Here is a 25,751-nt window from a genome sequence, read left to right as displayed (position 1 = left end):
TGTGGTGCTCTGCTGTGGTCAGAGTCAACACAATATCAAAGTGTATGTGTGGGAGACAGATTCACTGAAATACAAGTTTGTATATTCAGCAAAATGTGAGGCTTAACGCTGAAGTCATCATCCTAACATGCTCCAAATCACAATGTTTTTTCGCCATCTTAGATTAGCACATTTGTTAAAATATAAATTCAATAGGTCTGGACCAAAGGGGTGGTCCCGCTTAACAAAACTGGTCAGATGGATTGTTACGCAGAACCATCAGAGAAGCCGTCATTGGGAAGTGATTGGGAAAGGTCATTGGGAAACCTGGCAGGTGATTTTCCATCAAGAAAAGCCTTCAGTGCAAGCCTGACTGGCTGCATCACCGCCTAATATGGCAGTTGCTCCACCCTCAACCGTAAGGCTCTACAGAGGGTGGTGAAAACTCCTCAGCACATCAGCAGAGCGGAGCTGCCATCCACGAAGGAGCTCTAAAATCAGAGCTGTAGGAAGGAGCCAACAGGATAATCCGGGACCCCGATCACCGCAGCCACAAAACGTTCTGCCTGCTGCAGTCTGGCAGACAGTAAAGCAACATCCAGCCCCGCACCACCAGGCTCAGGGGCAGCTTCATTCCACAGGGCTTCAGGCTTTTTGGCCACACTTTTAAGTTATTTAGGACTAAAATCTATATAGTCTATCACAAACATGCTGAGGAGAGTTTTGGTCGACTTTCTCTCAAAGCTGTAGCAGGAACTGCTAGGCAGCAGTCTGGAGCAGTGTACTTCTCATTTTCAAAGCCTGCACTCAAATGGCAACCTTATCCTTAGTTTCCCTTCCCTCCCGAGGGTGTTCTCCACTGCCACTGTGTGTGTGTGTGTGTGTGTTTGTAAGTGAGTAAAGGTGTGTCCTTCACGCTGCTTTCCCTGCTCCTTCAGTGTTTGGTTCCCTGCTATCAGAGCCCAGGGAGGTGTTAAAGGAGCAGGTAGGAACAAGTGTTCAGAGGCGCACTCATCGGCTCTCAGCAGATCAATAGGAGGCTATTAGAGCTTGGCCCTGTTACAGGGATTGACTTCTGGCAGCGAGGGGGAGAGAGCTACCTCATGGGTTATTCATGTTCAACCCCACACACACTGTAGATGGTGTTAGAAACACATTCTCTCTCAGTGTGTGGACAGAACAAAGCAGGACAAAATTACTGCTGTAGGTTGTAAAATCAGTGACAGGATGCAGCCTGTGTGTCAAAGTCAACACTAACGAGTGAAATGTTCAACAGTACTCCTGTTGGAAGACTGAGCCTGACAGAAATACATTTGTAGTATTTGCTCATATAAGACAGCAGCAGTGTTACCGTGCATTCACACCAAACGCAACGGAGGCGATGAAAGCGTCAAGCTGCCATTCAAAATCATTGAGGAGACTTGAGTGGTCAATTTACAACACTGTAACCAGGTAAATGACGCGATGACACATGATGCAGCGATGATGCATCCATCGCGTCTATCACCTCATTGCGTGTGTCACTTGAAAAATTTGAACTTTTCAAGCAACATAGCGTGAAGATGTGCCGCGACAGCCAATCAGCGCTGAGATTGCGGTAAGTGTCATCGAAGTTCTCCGTGGAATATCCAGGGGCTCACCGGATCGCCAAAGCCTCGATTGTTGCAGTCCTTGGGGGAAACCAGACTGTTCCTATGGATATAATATAATGGATATAACTATGCACTGTGGATGGCAGTGACGTGACTTTAGGCATCAAGTCTGCCGGAAATCCAGAAGACTGTTCTGGACACTGTTTTTTTCCCCGCAAAATCATTTTGTTGAAGTGCCTTGGTTATTTAAAAAAAAAACAACAACACATGCTAGTACAGCAATGGTACAGCCACAGCAGATATTCTATCAAATTCTGAACAATAAAGAGAAGGTTATTTCAGAATAAATCAAGTATTAATAATTTGTTCTCTAATTTTGATCTCCAGATTATTGAATCAAATATCTAGGCGGTTTGTCAATGCTTGTATTACTGAATTACTATGATAATGGCATGCTCAGGCTGTTCAGTGCGCAAATAACCTCCTTTATTTCCAGATTTCGATGGTTTTAGTCCATGGTGCTGCACTAATACACAAAATTAGTAAACTCCTTTCATATACAGAATGTGGATTTAAAAAAGATGTTTTATCGAGTACAGATACTATAGATGAATGAGTCTGGCTGTATTGGGTGACATAATGAGTGATTTTTACCAATAAAGTAATTCCAGCTGCTTACAAAAAGAAGATTATTCTCTTCCAATTGATATTGACGTAATATATTAATAATGTGTGTGTGTGTGTGTGTGTGTGTGTGTGTGTGTGTGCATGCGTGCATGTGTACATTTATGAATTTCAATCTCAGACTTGGTACCACCAGGGTCTAAAAACGTCAACGTTTTTTTTCATTATTCTTTTTTTTACTTTAAGCAGAACTCAAACTCCATTTAATCTGGATAATCGCAGCAATATTCCCAGTGGTGTAAACAGGATTATTGTGGAGAGCTTTGAGTCAATGCTCTGATGTATGCTGCCAGACTATAGCTTTTTTTTTTTTTTTTACTGTATTTGTAGTAAACACGCGCAAATATGAATAACTGAATCTTTTTTAATAATGAGTAAATAAACATTAATATAGGCAACATTAAGAACGGAAAGCATACTGCAAGTTATCAATTTACTATATTTTAAGCGACAAGATATCATTGTCATTGTCTGTACAGTGAGAATGCTACAGTGAAAACTCTCATTTGGTTTGTTCTCTGGAAAGAGCTGCCTCACAACAGTTTTTTTCTGCTCCCCACCTATGATTGTGTCATGTGATGCAGGGCAGAGTATAGCTTCCTGCAGTGTTGTCAACGCCCTGTACCTCTGTAGAGAGGTGTAAAATAATAATGAAATCGGGGGATTGTGCCATGCTATACAAATGCAAATGCAACCACTCAAACTAGTTGAAAATCACTTGGATAAAATCCCACAGCGGGATAATTCTTTTCACATGAAAAGTAGTGCCTAAAAGTCTACCACACACCTTTACAGCAGGTCCTCATTTTAGTCTCTACTCAGGCTTGATCATACCATTTATTCCAAACAGCTCCTGATTTTCATTACACTGTTGTGTCATTACAATGCTCTGCTGGGTGTTCAGGAGCTCAGACTCAGGTCGGTTCAGGAGCATCACTGGAGCAGAAACACACTGCAAATATGTGTCTTATTGTAAAAAATGGTTAAAACCTTGATTGAACTGAGCTGTTGTTTCATGTTGTTTCATTTGATGTAAGCATGCCATTTTTTGGCATTTTTGGTGATCCAAGAAAAATAGTTTTACCTTTCAGAAATTAAAGAGGCTGCGTAGCGTCATCCACTGCTCCCCTGCCCTATGCAGTGGTAGTGACAGTGAGTAACTCCTTTCAGGAATAGCTCAGTATGTAGTGTAACAGAATTCAGCTTCAATAATCATCAATCAGTAACTGGATTACTATCATTGATCATGTATATGGGGAATGTGAATAATCTGACTTCTCTATTCTCTTGTAACACCATATGCCATCTCATGTTCATGTAAACACACTTCCCATCACATATTTACTGAAAACAGGTCTCATTGTTTAACTTCAACGTTAACATAAATAATGTTGATCAACTATAGCAGTGACAATGTGCAATGTTTGCAATGACGTCCCCCTTATGAATGACACCTTCATAAGGGGGACGCACCCTCCATAGGTTTTTATTGTTCATTCCCCCCCCCCCCTGTTTTTTTTATTGTTCTTCATATTAATATATTTAAATTAAAAGTTTTTTTTAATGTTATATTTCTTTTTTGAAAATAACTAACTTTGAAAATAACTCAAATGCGCACTTTTGAAATACCTTTTCTAACATAATGGTGATGAGCGCTGGTTCGAGGGCCCCCTGTGAATTTTTGCTTATGGCCCCAACAGACTATAGAATCGCCTCTGCATGGACATTTTATATATTAACTCCAGAGCACAGAAAACTGAATTTTCATTAGAATGACACTATTGTGAGGATAAGACCCAGTTTAAATAATACTCTTTCAGGCATACGGCACACCATCATTTATTGTAATGTAGTCTATTCTTTTCAAGGCAGACAGGAGCTGACATTATTTACACCTCTCACTCTCTCTCACCTTCTCCTTTCAAAGATGTCTGTCTTTATATCACCATGGAAACCACCCACATCTTGCTCTCTCTCCCTCCCTCTATCTATCTATCTATCTATCTATCTATCTATCTATCTATCTTCAGCAGTGTGGTTGTTTAGCTCTGAGAAACCACCACAAACAGGATCACTAGCAGCTGACACTGTATGAACAAGCTACAATCAAAATGTAAATCAAAGATGCACAAATACATACAAATGCACGCACGCATGCACACATGCACGCATGCACGCATGCACACTTATAAGGCAGCTGTATTGGATTTTTAATTGAATGAAAAGCGCCGCATCCATAACCACAGACACTGACACATCAATACCTTGGACACACAAAAACACACATACACACTTTCAATCAGCAGGTAATGCTCATTAAGTTGAACCGAGAAAAATTGTAGAAATAAGCTTGGTAGTTTTAGCTTGCTGTAACCTATACCTTTCCATCAGTCATAAATGAATTATCTGATATCTAATTACCCTATTAAAGGTGGGCTTAAAGTCCAAAACCTGTCTTGAACGAGCCTTACAAATCAGCCAGGGCTAAATCCGTTCCATTAAGGATTGAACAGATTAAATCGATACAGTGTGGAAAACAGCAGTGGTAAAGAGAGAGCGATGATGTTCACAGACACAGAGTAGCACTTATGAGCCTTTAATATTATAAACATATTAGAGAGAATTAATACATCTTATATGTATTTTAAGCAGAGAGCGGCGGCTACGGCATTTGAGAAACTTTCCAACGGTTTGCCGTAGGGGAGGAAACCGGATTTCACTAACAAACAGCATTGTAACTCTTATAACAACGACTTCTCCTTTAATTCTATTTACATCAGTCTACAGTTGTTGCATTTCGTGCTATTCCCTCCAGATGACCGGTGGGTTTTGCCAAATTTATTTTGAAGCCGATTTTCAACAGTGGTTAATGGAGTCAGATAATATGGCAGCATGGCAGAAAGTCAAGTAAAATCATCTCTTTCCAGTCGGTTCAGTGTAATAGAAATACTGGTTAAGCAACAACTCAGTCTTAGCCTGACAGACTGGGCTAGTTTGCCAGCATACTGTAAGTTACCATAGTAACTGTGCTTCTACTATGCTGAACTTGCTTTATGGAACCAAATTACCTGAAAATGACTCGGAATAAGTGAAATAAGTCTGGTTCATTTGGTAAGCTTTGTGGAACAGGCCTCTGTTCATTCACTTTATCTGGCTTGAGAGTTTTCCTTTGGCGTGTGACGATATTGCCACCAGTGCTGAAGAGTCTTTCTGAGGGAGCACATTAGAATTCACAAATACTTTATAGCCAGATGGCCAAAATAATGGGAAAGTTTCCCTTTTGCACTTTCCACCACTCCAGAAGGTTGGTCTCACTGTCGGTGTGAACAGATAAGCCTTTAATTCCACATCTAGTGCCTCTTTTAGAGATTCAGAAGCAGAAGTGGTGGCTGCAGTTACAGCACCTGAAGCTTTCAAAAAGCTGGTCAGTGCTTTATTGCGTTTCTTTGTTGGTGCTTGCTCTGCCTAAGGGCACTGTGATGTGGAGGTAAATGTAGGCTGAGCTGATGATGCTGGATGCTGTGGTTGTATAGTCAGCGGGGACTCTAGCTCAGACAAAGCTCTAGCTTGTATTCCCCCTGTCGCTGTCAGTGTATTGGGGTATGAACCTTGTATCAACAAGCTGAGGTGGATGCATAACTTTGAGAATAAATATAGTGAGTTATAAAAAGTTCCCCCCCGTACAATTGTCATGAACAATGTAAAGTTAGACATTTTAACATGGGAGTCTATGGGGATGACTCACTTTTGGAGCCAGCCTCAAGTGGCCATTAAAGGAACTGCATTTTGGTCACTTTCATGTTCGCTCCATTTCTTCAGCTCCATAGTTTGCCGTTTGGTCTGGAAGTGCAACTAAACCCTAAATCGCTTGACGTAGTCAAGTACAGCTGGGAAAAATATTTACAGCTGGGTATCTCGTGGATCAGTTATTCTGAGCAATCCTTTGAATAACTTATTAAGTTACTTGTGGTGCATGTTTGTGATTATAGCGCCTCCCTACAAGATGAAGCAGCTACAGCATGCAAAAAGCACACATCTTACCTGTAATAGGAAGTCGAAGAGCGCCAGTCTCCCCCACTCTGAATGGTGAACTCCCACACAGGGCTCTGACCTCATGTCTGCTTTATTCCCACAGTGGACCTGCAGCAGCTTCTGGTACTGGGCCCAGCTTAGAGGTACAGAGTTCTGGTCGTTGTCTCTATCAGCGAGGTGCTGGATATCTGGATCCCACCACACTACAGGTCTGGGGATGCCGCTAATGTATCGATATGGTAAAATGTCACTGTGGAAAGTCCTCAGCACCGCAGGAAGACTTCTGTTGAGTCCCAGCACCCTATCCAGGTGGAATGCAAACACTTCAAACCAGTCATCAGTGCGTTTGATCAGAGAGCAGTGCCCCTGCTGGCAGCGCTCACTGTGGGTTTCTGGATGTCCATGCTCAGGTAAAACTTTCTTCTGTGGTGGCTGCTGTGATGGAGAAATAAAGATATAAAATTATTTCCATTTTAGTTTATTAATTAATATTTATAAACATTCAGTATTAGACACCCCTCTCAATATCTAGAGCCTCATGCTCCAGCTATCAATATTTAGTTGAAATGATTGATAATGCAAATGTATATAAAACAATCAAATAATAACAATCTAGCCAACAGTTAATTAATTACACCAGGTCTGACCTCAACCTCCTCATGGGATCTACTGTATTGTGCTCACATGTAATGGGCCACCCTACTGTGTTTCACATGCTAGCCATTTTAAATGCATAATACACAGTTTTTAAAATCATTTTTGTTCAGTATGAAAATGAGTTAACGATGGCGATGGCACATGCTTGAAAACCAACACATTAAATCTGTATTATCTTTTTAAAATCAGTGTTACATCAACATTTAAAGGCAATGCAGTTTAGGGGAAAACCAAAATTATTTGTTTGTTTTGTTTCTTATTGTAAAAAACCCAACAAAAAGACCAAAGCTAACGGTGCATTTGTCATCTTTCAGTACTTTCTGACTTCCTTATCCTGTATGTGGAAGTCAGCTTTTTTTGAAAATTCTGAAACAGCTTGATGGTGTAGTTTTTTTTGCAAACTTTCTGCCAACAGGAGGGTGTATGTGGGGTTAAACTACAGAGCCCATGTTGATCAAAATGTAAAACATTCTCACTGACGGAAGAGCTCTATGGCACAGAGGAATGAGATATATACAAAGAAAAAACAAGCACGTGGGCTTACATCAGGCAAACTCGCACTGAGGCAAGGATGTTGTTAAAAAGCCTTTATTTTTGGGCATAACAAGGTAAACACCACATGGGACACTTTCCTGCCTGATGTAGGCCCATGCACTCCTTTTTTCTTGGTTTATTGATTTTACTTAAATAGTACCTCACAGTTACCTCGAGTCCACTAATTAAAACTGAGAGCAGCCAATGTTGTCTCCCCTTTTTCGGCGAAGATATACTAGTCTTTGGATACACACATAATACAAAATTTGTTGTTATTAATGAGATCAACATATTACTGGTTTTGTTTTTTCATTGAATTTGGTGAAAACAAGTTTGTGATCACTGGTACAAACCTGACATGTTTAATACTACACAGGCCACCCATGCAGGTCTACAATAATTTATATAAAATCAAAGAGGGAAAAAGGGTGCCAAGCTCTTTGAGACAAGCTTTTGGGCTATACAGTATGAATAAAATTGACTTGACCTGACATAACTAATATGAGGACACTACCAGCTCCTAACTGACGTGTTGAGTCACTTTTGATATGTAACCGCTGTTACATGTCACACAGTGGTTCAGCACAGAGCTCACTATTCATTTCTGTGGTTGGGAGGGATATTGTTTCAATGCCCATCAATCTACATTGTGTGTGTAACATTTCATATCAGCTGCTATTAAAACAGTAAAACTGTGTACCTGCTGGTGTGCAGGAAGATCCTGCGCCACTTGGAGCACTTGTCCATGTGCAGGCACCCTGGCCTTACTGACCACCTCCCCACCAGCTAGGAGCTCCATCTTCTGGATGTCATCCTCGCTGAGCCAGGGAAGAGGCCGGGGATCTAGACTAATCCTGATCCTCCTGTGGTCACTGTCTGGGAAGTCCTGGTCTCTTAAGCTCGGACACCAGCCACTGTCATCTTTCCTTATAGCTGCATTTGATTTGGACAAAGCCTTCCTACGGTCCAATGAGCCAGGATTCTTCTTCCCTTCAGAGGGATCCTCTGAGAGATTATGGTGTTTTTTTAGATCCCTGGAGGGCTTTTTCACAGCCTGTTGCTCCTTACTGACTTTGTCAGATTTCCCAGAGTGCTTTGTTGCCTGTCTGTGTTTTTCCAAAGCCTGGTGATGTTTAGCTAGCTTTGAGCTGGCATGGCTGCCATGTATTTGTGTGTCTGCTTTCCTGTTTGTGTGTCTATTCTCCAATCTGGCTGCCTGTCTGTCTGCAGCTTGTCTGCCATTTATTAGCTTATCTACTGGAGCAGGAATATGCGCTGCTGTGGATTTGCTCCTTTCAAGAAGAATGTAGGTCTGTGCAGTGTTCTCTACCACGGAACTGTGGTTGCTTGGCTTAATTTTATGCTTCGGCCCTCTGTTGTTGACTGTAAACTCTGGGAGATGGGGACGGTGATGACTGGTTGGGTGCTGGATGGCGCCTGTCATCTCTTTTATTTTAGAAGCATTGCCTTTCGTTTTGTATTTATTTCTGCGTGAGTCAGTGTGACTTCTTTCTTTGATGCTGTTTTTGTCCTCACCAGGAGCCAGTGGTTGAGGTGGCAATAAATGTTTAGATGTCTCTTTTCGAGTACTGGATTTCCAGGCCCCACTGTGGACATGAGTGAGTGGTTGCTGGAAGGCAGCAACTGGAGGGGGGTTCATGACTCTGGGCCTGGATCTGAACTCCCCAGCAGAGCTCAGAGCTCGGGATGATCGCCAGTCAATGTCATCGCGTGGTAAAGGAAGGGGAAGAGTTATCGTCATCACAGAGATCGTGAGGAACAGGAGGACAAGGGGGGAGAGGAGGAGCAGCCACTTTTGACTGCAGCAAAGTTTCGACCACACTCGCCAGGCCTGAAAGAAAAATAGACAAAAAGAAGGACAGAAACACAAGTTAGAGGGAGACCAACAGAACTATGATTATAATGGAGTGGTACCATAAATTGCAACGCTAGCATCTGCACTAAACAGAACGGAGTGCTCAGATTCCTGAGGGGTTATCCAAAGGCTGCTCTGAGCAGGCATGTGGGAAGCAAATGTGTTCATGATTCACAATCTGCAATGGAAAGGGAGTAGAAAAACAAACTGTGTTGTGGCACATTATTCTCTCTTTGATATCTCAAGTGACTGTGAGTGTTTATTTCCCAAAAATGGAAAATGAGATACACAAGCATGTATTTGGTGACAAAGAGGGAGCAGAGCTAAAACATCCTGTCTATGCTGCACAAATCTGAATATGTAAGTGTCAGAATAGAAAGCTTGTGTCGGCAGGCTGTGTTTCCAGTAGCTTACAGCAGAATTGGACTTATCCAGCTGAGACCGATACGATTGTGGTGTGCCCATAATTCAGTGATGGCTTCTGCACACAAAAAAAAAGAAAAAGGAAAGAGGAAAAAGCCATGTATCACTGCCCCAATATGGCTTACTATATACTCACCGAAGGCTCTATAAAAGTACGTTTGCTATAGGAATTCAAAATGCGTCAGGCTGTGTAGTACCTGACATATTATGCACTCCTTTCATTTGACACCTTTAAGCACAGGCAACATAATTGTAGATTTATGAAACACCCTAGTAACAAAACCTAAATAAAGCCTTCAAAAGATTTTTTGTTGAGTATGCCAGGGTTTGTTTTAGAAGAAGCCCTCTATAGCAACACATATTGTATGTGACAGCAACCACCTGAGCAGAAACTACAGATAAAATCACGAGGAAGGCTGGCAGTCCCCCTACAGACAAAATGGCCTTTGCTTCATGTTTTGTGGAAAGATAAACAGTAATAGAGGAAGCGTAGAGCATCTACCCGGTCATGAAGCTTCCTTTCATTCCAACAAATTGGAATCATGCCTGAATAACATGAGTAACTGAAGCCTGAATCGAACAGTGCAAGCCCTATTTGAATGCCCTCACCTATAGTGTAAGTAAAACCATAGGTGAAAGGCTGCCGTTGCCATTTCTCACCAAGATGACCCAGTTAACTGCTTACCCTGACTGCAATCCCTCTCCCCTCTCTCCTCCCCTCTTTTCTCCATTTAGGCGAACGTAGAGCGAAGGAATGTCCCTTGAGACGTCTTCCCCATCTTAACAACATTCCCAGATCCCTCCACCTGTGAAAGGATTCCATTATTCTTCCCTTGCACTGGAATGCCCTGAACAGGCTCCCTGTGCTGACATTTAAAGTGAAGTTTTACACCCAGACATACTTATACATAAACACTAGGGTCCCTTTGCGAGATTGGGTGTATGTGTCAGATTAAAATATATAGTTAAGCATTGTAAAAAAATACCATTTTTATATGCTATAATGAAGTGGTCACCAAGGTCGATGTCTAGGCAGCTACAGTACTTTGTAGAGGATTCTCAATGAATACTAAGCAGTTCACAATCGATCAGAAGAGGCTACACGGAGCAATTGAATGTCTCTGTATAATTGCTGCATTTAGTGTGAGACTTTTGTGAATTATACAAAATAAATGGGATCATTGCTGAGAGGGTTGGCAGTATCTACTGACCTCTAAATGGCTTTTCACGCCACGGTGCTGGATTTCAATGCAAATTTGCATGATTGCCTGAACGCTTGAACAGTTATCTTATATAACATTGGTTTACCTTTATTGTAAGGACATTAGGTGTGCACTATAAGGTAATTAATCAAGTCGTAGACGGACAGAATTTTAATTGTCAATTTTGATAATCGATTACTTGCTTGAGTCATTTTTCAAGTGGAAATGTCAAACCTTTGCTGGTTTAAGCTTCTCAAATGTAATGATTTGTTGTTTTTCTTTGTCATGACAATAAATAGACCATTACTCAAAACAAAACAAGCACATTCATTAAATTATGGTGGGCAATTGTGATTAACTTTTTTTGCTATTTTTTTGCTATTATTTTTTTTTAACATTTCACAGACTAAATAATGAATTTTGTTTAAGAAAATAATCATGTGCAGGTTACTGGGTCCTTTGGTGCATGCATGTCTGTACGCATGTATAGGACTCTGTGGATACTGGGAGATACACATATCTAAATATTAGATTAGTTTTATTATTTTTGAACCACCCAATCTTGGTAATCTAGGGACATCGGTTGCAGATGCTATTTATTTCTACCTCATTTCTAGTTAGATTCCCACTGGAATATGTGTGGTTGTTTTTTGGTTAGTGGTTTTTGTAGTGCTATTCCTGGTAGAAGTGCTGCTAAACTTTGTTACAGTGGTTCCCCAGTTGCAAAAACAGCAAAAGCACAAACTTGAAAGGGGGCCTTACAGAGAGAGGTGCTAAAACAGAGCGAGTGAATACAGGTATATTCAGACAGACAGTATGAGGAAAATAAAGTGCTCTTTGAACATCGAAACATGTTAACATATTCTGATAAAAACCCAAAATACAAGTATGAACCTGAAAATTAGCATAAAGTGTCATTTAATGCTGCTGCAACAACTCAAGTTACATGAGGACGTTCCACATTAATTCGCTGCTAACTTCACCGATTTTCAAGCTTGACATTGCTAGACTAAATTGCAAATGCAAATTATTCTGGAACCTGTCAGCTCATTTTCATTTTCATAGGGGCATTATCAACGGGTTATCAACATGTGACATGGCATTGAGCCAGTGACCAGGTCCGCCGGTATAGATGGCCGATCACAGCACAGTAGCTAATCACAGCACATTAGGGCGGGGCTTGGCACAAGGCAGGTATAAAAACAGACTACAGTGAGCAGAGATGAGCTGGTATATCAAACTTTATGGCAAACACCCCTCTCTTTTCCAGAAAAGCTTTAAGTGTAGTTGATGTTGGTTTACGGAAAATAAACGGTCTGCCTATTAGGACTGTAGTTTGTACAATACTGGTGATGATATCAGCTTCAACAGAAAGTTCCAGCTATCTTGTTTTTAAAAAAAGCCTCAACAGCACTCCTCTGCTGTCATCGTCTTAAACATGCTCCATCATCAGATGAATGGTTGGGGGGAGGAGGGGTGACCAGATGCATAAAACCAGAGCAAATAAAACATGACCTTGCAGATTCGTCTGGCTCCCAGGCAACTGATTCTCACCAAGTTACAACATGTTAATAAAACCGTAGACGTGTCCATGTTGAGACCTGACACGAGTACACCACTGCTATTATCAGAAAAACAAATACATGAGTCACTGCATATTAATGTCTTACCGCTTCACTTGCTTTCGCAGCGCTGCCCTTTCATCCCACATCTCCCTCATGTGTTTTGGCTGTTCATCGCTAATTAACGTCCTAGCATTTACATCTTAGTGTTGCATAGTGTGAATCTATCAGCATGAGTGTGTTGTTGATACTCTGTCGCAAACGCACGCAGCCCAACCATAGCAGAAGTCATCGGAGAGACATGAATGCAGCTCCCAGAAGAAAACACACTGTGTGTTTTAATGTGATGCAGTGGGCTGTCTGTTTTCTTTACAGACAAGAGGTTACAGAGTCTAAGTTCTTGTAACATTTTCTCTGTTCTTTCAAAAGGAAAAATGCCACTATTACTGGCAGGCGAAAGTGGTTATCTCTCCAAGTTCTCTTTCTTTTTGTCAGTTATTTGTACCTTTGTTCTTCCCTCTCTGTCTGGCTCCACTTGTCTAACTGTGCAGCTCTGACAGCAGTGGAAGGCCTGCACCCCCCCCCCCCCAATACTATATGACACACATACACACATCATCTCCTAATAACCGCCTACCCGTGCAGAAGATAAGCCAGGTGTCTGACTATCTGTCTGACAGCTCTTTTTTCCTTTCTCTTTTAATATGTCTCCTTTTTTTCTCCTCTCCCAGCTGAGGGCTGCAGGGGAGGTATGCATTGGGTTCAGACACGCAACAGGTGCTGCAGCTAGCCAGCTAGCCTCAAGCGAGGGGGAGTGAGGATGTCTGGAGGCAGAAAACGGTCTCATATATGACACCATTTATTGGGCTGTTTAAAGAGGCAGGACAAACAACCACAGGACCATAACAGAGAAGCATGTTGAGTCAAAACTATATTTAACTCTGACAGAATGCCTGTAGTGCTAACACATGTCAGATGGAGGTCTTTACAACAACAACAACAACAACAACAACAACAACAACAACAACAACAACAACTGGAAAAGTGTTGCTGAGTGCATTAGCTTCCCATGTATGCTGTATTTGATATAACATAGCTGAAACAAACATACTGTGATTTACTATCAACATAGGGGACTCAATGCTTTCTTCCAAAGTTAAAAAATGTTGAGCATGTTTGTATTCTGTAGATTGTGACTGAGCAAGAAAGTGAAGGCACTAACTCCTTCGATGATAATTTATTCACACATTGTATAATTTATGCTAGTTTATTATTCTTATGCAGTCCGATTATATTTTGTATATTTTGTATATTATATGTTTTGCTAAATCAAAAAGGTGCCAGCTTGTAAAGCTTATATCTATGTAATATGGGCTTATATCTATGTAATATGACATATTAAATGACAGAGATTTCAACATCAATCTAAGACCCTCCCTTGGATAATCCAGTAAAATTGATAAATGAAAGGCTTGGTTTAGTTAGATTTATGTTATAGGGCACACTTTATCACTTTCCTTTTTCTCTTTCTCAATGTTTAGTCAGCTTTGTTGTGCAACTGAGGAAAAGAGAGCAGCATCTGCTACCAACCGTGGAAATGTTTAGACCCATGGAGATGATTAAATCCAGAGTGTCTCCCTGATTTTGTGCGGGCTCTGTCACACTATGAGTCAGTCCATAGTTATCAAGAATACAATACAGTTCTTTAGTCCCTCTTTCCTGGGGGTGTCAACATGGATGTTAAAAAATACCAACAATAACCACGCAGGCAAATTCAACACATATTATAAGCAGTAGTTCAGTAAAGTACTTTAGTATTGAGGTGGCATGTAGATATTTAGGAACATAGCCTGAGCGGAGGAATTCAGCTGAAGAGCCATTAACATTTCCATAAGATATCTGCTTGCGTTTGCATGAGCCATTAACAATTATGGTAACATTTCTTTCTTATTTTTCTGACCTCTGATATCTGAAATCTGTATTTGGTAAAACAAAGGTTGTGTTGATATCATTTTTTTTCAAAGAGGGGGAAAAACTTGTTGGCTACCAAAGGTCAAACTGTTTTTTTTCTTCATAAAACTGCCTGATATACTTTAAATGTATTGTAGAGCAGAAGTGTTACATTAATTAAAATAGAAATGCTAAATTTCAAGTGTTTTACAATTATTCTGTAACCCTAAACATTTTATAGCAAAGAAAACTGAGGTCCAAAACCATAAAAGCAAAGATGTAATGTTGTTCACTGATGAAATACATACTAGAGAGACAGTTTAGCACCATATGAATGGTAAGAAGTGGATACGGTGGCATCAGGGAGTTGTGAGCTGCCGTTACACACTGCAGTTAGAATGAGCCGTTAGTCAAGATTGGCTTAATAGAGCCATCAAAGCTGGAATTATGTTTGAAATGTATGAGGTCAGAAGGTCTGTCTATGCTCGCTTCAATTACTAGCTAGCACGCACACACACACACACACACACACACACACACACACACACACACACACACACACACACACACACACACGCACACACACACACGCACACACACACACACACACGCACGCACGCACGCACGCACGCACGCACGCACGCACACACACACACACACAAATACGCACATTATATTCACTCACAAACACATACACACACACATAATCCTTGCTTGAGCAAAGAACATCTCTCCAACTAGATCAAAGAGGATTCACAGACTCGGAGAATAATCAGTTAACACAGTTTGGCTTAATTCAATCTGAGAGACACTCAATCCCCTGAGAGAGAGACATCAAGCATGTGTTAATTGTGCATCCTCCATTCACTAACAGGCATGCTCCAACATGGATGATACAATGTGTGTGACTTTACCCATGTGTCCACAGTTAGAGCCCAGTCAGACCAGCATTTATAACGGCTACATTTTGGACTGAAATAGCTTGCGGAGATGAAGTCAATTTACACGGTGCTTTCACATATAGTTCAACGTTGGCGAAGCCTGACATGTCGTTGATCAACTGTCAACTGTCTTGGCAGCGCTGAAAGGGTGAGAACTGGAGAATCTAAAAGAAAGGAAGATCACAACCGTATCCGACCCTGCTTTGCTGTATGAGAAGCAAGGCCAACAGATGTTTTTCTTTTTGTACTTATTTTGACTCAAACAAAACAACTATGGGTTTCACTGCACAACTCACAAGTAGTCACTTCGTCACTGAGGTTCCAGCACCATCTAATTAAAATAAGAACTAATTTCACTACCACATCCTAGTGTGACCAAGAACTGCGCCCAACGCGGTGTTGCCCGGGGAAACTGGTATTTTCATGTGGCACACTGAAAGTTTGTTACCTCGACTTGGTACCTTGGTGACTCGCCATGAGCCCCAGTGTGTGTGTGTGTGTGTGTGTGTGTGTGTGTGTGTGTGTGTGTGTGTGTGTGTGTGTGTGTGTGTGTATGTGTGTGTGTGTGCGGGGCATTTTCACACTGCCCATCAGTTGAGGGTGGACCTTAATGAAATCAGTCAGATCCTCTCTCCCACACTGTGCAAATGCAAAAGAAAAGCAGCTAAAGCAAACTGATATACCATGACGTAGAATGCACTTAGTAACTGCTCAAGAGGATGATGACAACACGCAAAAGATGAAAAACATAAATTATTTGTGCTATCCAGAGAGCTTGATACATTTCAATGTTTATACGTAGAAAATAATGAGAGCTCTGCAGCCAAAAGAAGAGGAGGTGAGGATGAAAGATACGTTTTCATCTCAAAACGTCTGTATTTTCAAGATCGGTTTTGCAGTATAGACAGGGGCAAAAAAAGCATCATTCATGCTGTGGCTGTAATGTTTAAATCAACTGAAGGGTGAGACTTGTAGGGAACAGTGTGGGTCACAGATACTGCTCAAAATCATTTAACATCAAACCCATTTCTCTAACACTGCAACAAAGGATTTTAATTAATCTACTGACTATTTTTTCAAATTGGAATAAACTGATTTATCATTGAGTTCATCAAATATGAAGGTATATATTTTTTCATTCGGTTGCACCTTTGCACCACGCATGCAGCACTAGGAGTGAAAGGCACAATACATTCTAGGGTCAGACCTCAATTATACAGCTCAGAACCATACTTTAGATGCCGTGAAGCTAATGTACTTGGCCAAGGGCAAACATGCCTAAGAAAGACACATACTTTGATGAGTTGTTGAAATAGCTGAAGTAATATAAGCCGATATGGTATGAGCACAAATGCGCAGGAATGGATATTCACATAGCTGTAACTAGAATAGAAATACTTAATTGATCCCAAGCTAGGAAATTGCAGATATATTCAGTTACACATATGTACGAGCAAATGCGCTGGTAAGCATACATGAAAGCATACAGCACAGATTCCACCCTGTGTGTGCTTCTAGATATTTCCATGCAATGATTTCAATACCGTCCTGTGAATAAGCATATATCTAATGATTTCCACAGTGACTCTTTCTGAAGGAGAAACTGTGCACTGCTCTTCCTGTTCCTGTTGAGTGAAATGAGAGCAGTCCTCTGTGCTGCCTCTCCTGTCAGCAGCTTTCTCCTCTGGAGAGCAGCCATCGGGTGGAATTTATGAAGGTGAAATTTGACATGGATTAAGTAAACTGAGGATGATCTTCGCGAGGAAGGTTAAATGTTTCTAATGTAGTGCAATCTTTGGAGACAGAGGGCTATATATACAAGGAGTTAGTTTTCAGAAGGTATAACTGTTCTGCTATACTGTACTGCTCTCTGTTGAAAATCAGATTTTGATCCTGCATTCTTTAAATCTACCGTAATTCCCTAACAAAAACTGCAAACTTTATGCCCAGCAGAGATATCCAAAAATCCAATCAACGCGCTCCTCATTTCAAACTGTTACTCATCAAATACACACCATCTTCCCATCAAACCTCACAGCATTCTGTAAATTGTGGCGGATAATTAAACATGTAAAAAAAAAAAAAAGATCCTTCAGAATCATTTTCCACTTTTCCAAAATGTGGGCGACATGCAGCCATCTCAATCTGTTCAGAGTGCTAATTTCACCTTTAAATGAATAAAGCAATGTTATCAGATTTGTTGTGAGTGAACCGACTTGGGATTCTCCTTTGGAAAAGGAATAAAGGGTGTAGTCCTTTATGTTCCTCATCTCTGTGTGCTGAACAAGGCAATCAGATCACAGCTCTGAAAGTAATTACTCCGTGGCACAACAATCTTCGCTCCATATGGCTGCAATGGAAGTGCACATGTGGCTGAATCTGTTCCCCATCGCACATTCCATTCTCCTAAGAGGAAGGTGCAGCATGAGCATGAGAGAAAACTGAAAAAGTGTTACATTTAGAGGGTCAGTGGCTATGTAGTACACTGCTGCTATTAATGGTTGTCCATGTCTGACTTATTTGCAGTCAGCCTTTATTGTGGCTGTCATTGTCATTCTTCTTGTTAACATCCTTCAGTGACAACCTTTCATGGCAGAAACACCTCATTTGCAGCTGACACTAAGTGGTAATGATGGGTTACTTGAAAATAATTTGCTGTTGCTGTCCATGTAGAGCCATATACTCTCAGCCACAACCATTTTCAGTCTACCATTGACTGCCTCCAAACAAAACAAATCAGCTATGCTATCTGAGCCATCTGTGAGACTTATCAGGTACAATGATTCCCATGTACACCATCGTAATTTATCAAGTTAGCATGCCAACATTTGTTACTTAGCACTTAACACAAAGTACAGCCAGGGCTGATGAGATTGTTATTAGTTTTGCAGGTATTTGGTCATAAAACATAGTCATAAACAGGTACATTTTTTTATCTAAGTTGAGTTCAAGTATTTTTGAATTCATCCCGAGGAGAAGATGAATGTGAATGTCTGTGGCAATCCATAGAGTAACTGTTGACATCTAAGGGACACAAGGGGCTGTGAAACCGCCTGTAGAACGGTGAAATTGACACATGGGCGAGAACTAATTTCTTTCCACAGCAGCCACACTGAAAAGGCTGCCTGTAAATGTGTCTGCGGTCATTTTTTGTTTTTGACAGTTATTTTGCATGGAAAAGAAGAATTATTTAAAGGCTATTTCATAAATGTGTATGATTGAATTTGTCCTCATTCAAAGATGGTGTAATGAAGGAATTATGACTTTATAACAGTTCAGTTCTTTTTTTAATGACGAAGATTTATTTGTTTCAATGTCACAAAAAGGGGAATAAATAGCACCAAAAATTGGTATTAGCTATTGGCCAACTTATTATTTTAACCATCTGAATCAGCCTAGAATTTCACAATCAGTCTGTCCCTAATAGTGAACTCTTGTACTTACTGCAGTTTATTTTGACAACTTGTTCTGTTGACTTGAACTATCAGACTTGAATATTTTGGCTCAAGGGAGATCCAAGGGTGTACTCTGGTTAGCAGCCTTTCATATTTATTGCATACAAGCATAAAATTTGACCTGACTGTGACACCGCAAGGTCAGGGAGTTACCACCTACCACCTGTGCTGAGCAATTTCCTGAGGGAAAAAGTGATCTGGCCAGCAGTGTCAGGATAAATTGCTTCGTCCCATACTGCCCTACAAAGCCAAAGTGCAGTAACTATGAAATCATTTCAACAATACAAAATGGCTTTAAAGTTTGTTTACTGCCCAAACAAATGAAAAGATGGTACATATATGATGTGTTATGGTTAACTGCTTTGCCATGGTATAATTGTTATCCAAATCAATCATAACCTCCATGTTTTCAGGTGCAAAACCGTGCAGAACTCATGTTATTATTGATTTTTTAAATTACTGCACTTTTAAGGGCAGCATAGTTTTTAACAGACAATCGAAATCACATGCAACATCACTTGACTGAGTGATGGACAATACAACACACAATGGCATTAGCATTTCAATCCATATTCATTTAAAAATGTCCATAGTTTGTAAATAGCTCACTGGCCTCTGACTGCCGGCTCCTGATTTTTTCAATTTCTGCATTCCTTGGCTCTGCTTCCTATCACTCTGCTCTGTCCTCCTCTGACTTTGTAGATATTTCACTGCTACCCAGCCACCTGCAGATACAATGGCATGGCGACCAACCTGGTTGTTTCATTTTACAAACAAGCTGTTGGGATCCGACTACACACACACACACACACACACACACACACACACACACACACATACATAACAAGTGCTATCTCTGTGTGTCTGAGAGTGGGAGGAAGAGACACTGTGGAAAGAAAGTGTTTTTCACAAGCCTCTCCTTAATACTCTGAGGAAACAGGGGAGCACAGACAGTGCAAACCCATCATGCGTCATAAAACAAATGGCTTTTAGCACTGAGCTGTTAACGTGTCCACTATAAAGACCACCACTGACTGTAAACACTACTGTGCTACCACTTATTACTTACACTTGCTGATTCCAGCCTTTAAGTATCATTCTGCTTGCATTCCCTGTTAACATCCCTCTCTATATACCTTCTGGTTTTCAACGACACACATGCCACTTCCACACGGGGACGAGCGGCAGGTGGCTGTATGGACAGTGTCCTTCTCAGAGAGTGGAAGGCAAAGCGCCACACAGCAGCACCTTATTCAGTCTATACACAGACATATGTACCAGACTCATTGGCGACTGCTTTTGTAAATGTATACACTCTTTATCTTTTATTCACTCTGTTACTGGTTTATTTGCTTCCTTATATTATAAACATATCAAATAAGCATTAAGGCCTGCAGGATATGGGCTTACACAGGGCCTATATTCACTTAATGAAATGCCTTGGTGAGTGAACCAACTTAACTGCTGGGAGTGGGCACTTTATTTTCCTTAATTTGGTAACATTATACTTTTAAATTGGAAAAATAAACAATATACACTGCCTTTGTGTGTTGGTGTGCACTGTATTGCCTTGTTTGTTACTTCTGTGTTCTGCTGTAGTACTAGGAGCTCTCTCTCCAGAGAAGAGATTATGAAAATCAGGGGAATATCCAACAGTGCTGTTCTCCTGATCTGGAATCCTTCATACTGTAGTACTGTCATAGTGTTTATATTCCGCCGTTGGAGCGAATGTGCCTTGACTAGATACTGCGTGTGGCACAGACAAACCCGGGCTCCTTAGTTATTGTCTTTGGTGACTTTAACAAGTCCATTAACCCCCTAAACACAGACCAGGTTATTTTAAGGAGCTGTACACGACATTTAGAACCTTAATACAGCAGCAAACAAATATTTGCTATTAGAATATATGGTGAAGTAATGGCATCCTGAGCAGTGAATGAAGTCACACTCCCTCTCTCTGTTGTAATCCGAGCTACTCTGTTCTTTAATTAGTAGCCGGTCCGGCTTGTGCCTTGTCCCTCTATCAGACGCAGGGGGCTGTAACAAAACTTTGGTATTTGACGAACTTTGGAACAGTCTGTGTGACCCATGTGACCCATTTTTATTTTCAGTACAACATTTTTAATCGCTTGATCAGAGAGAGGAACCCTTTGGACCATTGTTACACTACAATCAGTGTTGCGTATCATGCCGTTCCTGACGCCGCACTGGGACACTCACCACTCGCCCCCATTCCTTCTGCCTCCTGGGCTCCATCAGCACCCCAGACCTCAGGTGAGAGCTGAACATCAGCTCACTCACCGAGAAGGCTCAGTAGAGGATGTACTTCTCGGAGCAGCTGAATAATTTAAACCTACCAAAGACAATAATGGTGCACACCTTCATCATTGAACACGTCCTCACCTCCTCCATCACCATCTGGTACACTTCTGCAACTGCACTTTTAAACATTTACCTGCGGCTGCAGTATATCAAGACCAAAAGCTCAAGCCACAAGAACAACTTATTCCCATCTGCAGCTGGCTTACTCAACAATGTTCAGGAGTCCAACCGACACTGACTCTAATCCCACCCAATGGACACGTCTCTATGTCTAGCTTGAGGGAAATTTTTGGACTATAATTTTGCACATAGATGATACTTTTTTCAGTCAATTTGAAGTGATGTGCAGTCTTCTCTGGTGTATCTGTATAGTGATTCAAGTCATGCTGTGTCTTTTGCTTGTAGCTGATAATGCCAAAGCAAGTCTTATGATCAACAATGAATCAACACCTATCTCATCAGCTTGCCGACTCACTAATGACTAAACACAAGAGTCATGGCTGTGAGGTAAATCTGCTTTGGTTTGCCCTCCAGTCATTTGGCAGGATGCTGCATATTTACAAGTGATGGAACCTGAGATCCTGTGGGTAATTCATAATGCAACAGGGCAATAAATGCTCTACCTAGCTGGAGGTGTGTCAGCATGAATGAGAGAGTGAATCATACATACATGTGTGTGTTCTTGTACATGCAGGAGGTTGCGTGAGGGTAAACATGGACGCATTAGGGTCGTCCTGTTCCAGTCTGCTGCCTCAGGGAGAATTGATAATTATACCCAAAACCTGGTTTATAATGAAGCTGACATTTCCTCTTGTTCAAAATTGCTTTGTTTATTTAACTGAAAGTTAATTTTTGATTAAATTCTATTTTTTTAAATAAAAATCGAAGTTGGAATCTGATCCAAACCTTACCTGGTGATTACTTTGCAGATAAATCTAACACCCGCCTGCTTAATAAAAAGAAAAAAGAACAAACCCTTGAAAAGGAAGGGAGCCATAAGATCTGTCTCCCTTCAAAGAGAGGCCATTCCCATCACTATTTCAGAGTGACTGCAGAGCTCTGGGCCCTGGTGCCGTCTTACTCAGACATAGTTGTGGTGTGTGTGTGTGTGTCTGTGTGTGCGTGTGAGTGTATGTGTGTGTGTGTGAGAGAGAGAGAGACGCAGAAAAAGAGAAAACAGGAAGGTTAGCTCAAACCACACTCCTCTCATTTTCGAAATTTAGGGAGTGTGTGTGGGCATGCTCACCTAATATAAGCTCAATCACTCCAACCAGTTAAAGCATGTTTGTCGGTGATTCTCCCCACACAGACATAGATGTGGAGCAAAGAAACAGGAAAGCACAGCTGAGAACACAATGAGCTCCAGCAGGGCAGCGGTCCCTGGTGTTAAAAATACAAAGACTGACTATACTGTGAGTCTTGAGGGTATTGTGCTGCCCAGCACTGAATTCAAACGATGCCCATATTTTGGTCCATCTCTCGCTTCATTGGATCGAATGTGCAACAACCTAAATGAGCTTGGTCGTATGATTTGACATGATGCTAGAGGTTTGGTATGATGTTATCTCATTAGAGATGGCGAGTGCAGGAGTGCTCACAGAGAAAGTGCTTTGTGTTTGGAAAAACTTCACATTTGGTGAAAGGTAAAGGACACAAGCAAACCTATTCCTGTGGAATGGAAAATGTTATTGAATATCAATAATTTATCAAGGTATTGTATTAGAGTTAGAAATTCCAGTATTGTGACAACACTTGTTTTGACAGAAACGGGACAGAGGGAAACCGTATTTGTTGTGCTGGTGGTGTTTTCAAACACACACCAGACAGCAAACGAATGTGGCGTGATTTTAAGCGGAGGATACTCTTTATAAATACGCTTCATTACCACTCACTCTCTGAAGACACGGCTAATTTTACTGTGACTGCAAGTGGCTATTAGCGCTGATCTTGTGAATGTGACTATTTTTCCTACGAGGCTCATTTACATAAAAATGGGCCACATTTGCAACAAAAGTATGCATGTTACCTCATTTAAATATGTGCAAATAGCACAGGAGCACTGAGACACTTTGCTTGGCATTTCACCCTTTGTGTGTGGAGAATTATACGTTTCTTTTTGTCTTATTCATGCAGGTTTTGCCTGTTGTCAATGTAGTCAGAAATGTCAGTAAGGAAGAGAAGGGAGGAGAAGAGAAGTGGAAAAAAAAGAATGGGCAGAGACTTTTCCTTTTAGTTTCAATGTGGCAGTTCAAACCAGGAGCCTGTCTGCTCTGCATATGGAACCAATTTGAAATGTGAGACTACAGGGACGGCTTGAAAGACACATGATTGTCAGGAGATAGGAAAACACTGTTTTGGCTTGCCAACTAAGCTATTTTCAAAGTTGACCTCTTTACAAAGAACTTGGCAGAATGCAAATATCATAGTACACAGTGATTTGTCTACTTCTATATTATATAACTGTATTACCAAAGCATAGAGTCAAAGAGAGAGAGTTTCCTTTTCCTTTCCTTTCTGTTGTTATCATTCCCTCTATTTACATTTTACGTTTGAGATGACTACGGACAGGCCGAGTCCGAAACTTTCAATTACTTTACTGTCATTATTGTCCTTTCTTTTCCCAATTAATCAATTCACCCTGATCTTTAAAACATCAGAGCATTTTGAAAAATGTCCCAGTCTACATCAAATTGCTTATTTTGTCCAACCAAACATTCCTAAACATTCCTAAATCCAAAGAGCCAAATATTTACAGTTATTTTAGATTAAAAGCTTTAACCAGATATTGTCATTTTTACTGGAAAATTAAATGATTGATTGTGTAAGAACCTGTGTTCTTACATCTACCTCATATATATTTGACTAAGAGTTTATTGCTTACTGTGAATTGTTTTTGTTTTTTTATAAGAGTTTATTGGTGATCCTATACTGTATTTTTTATACCTCCCTTGTGTTTTTTTAAGCTGCTGGAAATTCAATTTCCTTGCAGGACCCATCCCAAAGGGATCATTAAAGAGAAGTCTAATTCCTTTTTTTTCTAATGCAACACCTCAAACGCTGCATGAACAGCTGCATTTAGTCCAGTTTCGGTAGCCAGGGTGTTTGAATGTTGTGTTTATGTGTTTTTTGAGAAAGTGCAAGGGGCTTTGAGCAAAATTCGTACGAAACGTTTCTTCTTTCCTACCCCAAAAATCATCCCCAGAGCCCCCAGATTGATCTTGTGACCCTATAGATGGCCCGACCCCTAGGTTGGATACCATCTGACAAAACTTAGGTTCTACAGGAATAGCCTTATCAAAAGCAGTTCTATCTTGACCAGCTACAACAGTGCTGCAACCAAATAATGAAACCTATCACACCGCTCATAAGGACTATCTCTCTTACTGATCATATTTGTGTACTTTTGCTTCAGTTTGATTTTGAATGAATACGTTTTGCAGTGCATTTACTTGGTTTTAGGGATAATTTTATTGAAGTGCAGATACTGCCAATACTTCTCCCACAAATGCAATATTCTCAGGAGGTATGCTTTAGTCTATAGTCTTGTAAAAGGAGCTAAACTATAACACATATGCTATCTGGTGTCCTTGATATTACGAAGGCTAAGCCAACAATTACAGAGAAAACATAGCTAGAATACACATTTCTAACTACTTGTGACAACAGATATCCATCAAGTCTGAGCCATAATGACCTAGAGCAGGATCTGCCTACTCAGCACTTAACTGAGCCCCAACTTTCGAAACCGTTTCGTCTCGTTTCAGGATGTGATTGAAGGGGAAACGTTTACATGAAAAACTGTCTTACCATGGTTCATATACCTGGCCCGGTGCATTCCACTGCAGCCTCTTTAAATAAGTCATTTAACGCAAAGACATCCCGAAGATTGGAGGTTGATGGGTCTCCACAGAAAACGCTTGACAGCAGCCGGTGGTCCTGAAGTTGTGGGCGCGCGCGAGTCACTCAACAAGTTTAGTTTTTTAAAAAACCTTTCCAGTTACCTAAACAAAATGTTCTTCCCTAAAAAGCTAGCTGTGTTCTCAGGTAACATCGCCGTACGCTCATTTTCTTCGGTGCACATTCAAAATTGTCGCGAGCTCAGCCTCTCCTCCCAGGGGAAAGCGCTCCACGCGAGCGTCTGGGAAAAGCTGATTTCAAAGTAAAAGCCCTGTGTTTACGGAGCGCTGCAGTCTACTTGGAGTGAAATATGAGAAGTCTCCCCCCTCCACATCACAGCGTTTCTCCCAGCTGCCACAAAACAAAAGACAGACCTTGACACCGGGGATAACCCAGACTAGACTTGCTATAGACTATATTTAAAACAAGTTTAAATATTTCATAGACATTTTGGGTGGGGAAATATAGCCTAGTAACACAATTTGTTTTCCCAGCCACATGGGTACTTCATGTCAGATGTCAGGTTCTTACTTTTATAAGGGAAAGCAAACATACTATTATCCAGGGGAAGTTGTTTTGCAAACACATTCTGAAAAAAGTCCTCAGTACCCTAAAGCTGTTTTTATTTATTTATTTATTTTTTTA

At 40.9% G+C, this 25,751-nt stretch overlaps 1 protein-coding gene across 2 annotated transcripts in view; it reads right to left on the bottom strand.

The window, feature by feature from the left end:
• The window catches only part of gask1a (golgi associated kinase 1A), a 35,564-nt gene extending 10,252 nt beyond the window's left edge, over window positions 1–25,312 (bottom strand). Inside the window, exons 1-3 of one of the 2 annotated variants that reach the window (XM_083918006.1) lie at window positions 25,017–25,312; window positions 8,179–9,330; window positions 6,297–6,722 (exon numbers count right to left, since the gene is read on the bottom strand). In XM_083918006.1, coding sequence (XP_083774132.1) covers window positions 6,297–6,722; window positions 8,179–9,330; window positions 25,017–25,019 — 1,581 coding nt within the window. In that variant the 5' untranslated portion in view covers window positions 25,020–25,312. The remainder of the gene's footprint in view (window positions 1–6,296; window positions 6,723–8,178; window positions 9,331–25,016) is intronic. The other variant, XM_083918007.1, reaches the window with a different exon arrangement.
• Window positions 25,313–25,751: the final 439 nt, after the last annotated feature.

Source organism: Echiichthys vipera (assembly GCF_963691815.1).
Source record: "Echiichthys vipera genome assembly, chromosome: 8".
Classification (NCBI taxonomy): domain Eukaryota; kingdom Metazoa; phylum Chordata; class Actinopteri; order Perciformes; family Trachinidae; genus Echiichthys; species Echiichthys vipera.
The sequence above is the reverse complement of the archived record's forward strand: the minus strand, read 5'-3'. Positions and strand labels throughout refer to the sequence as shown.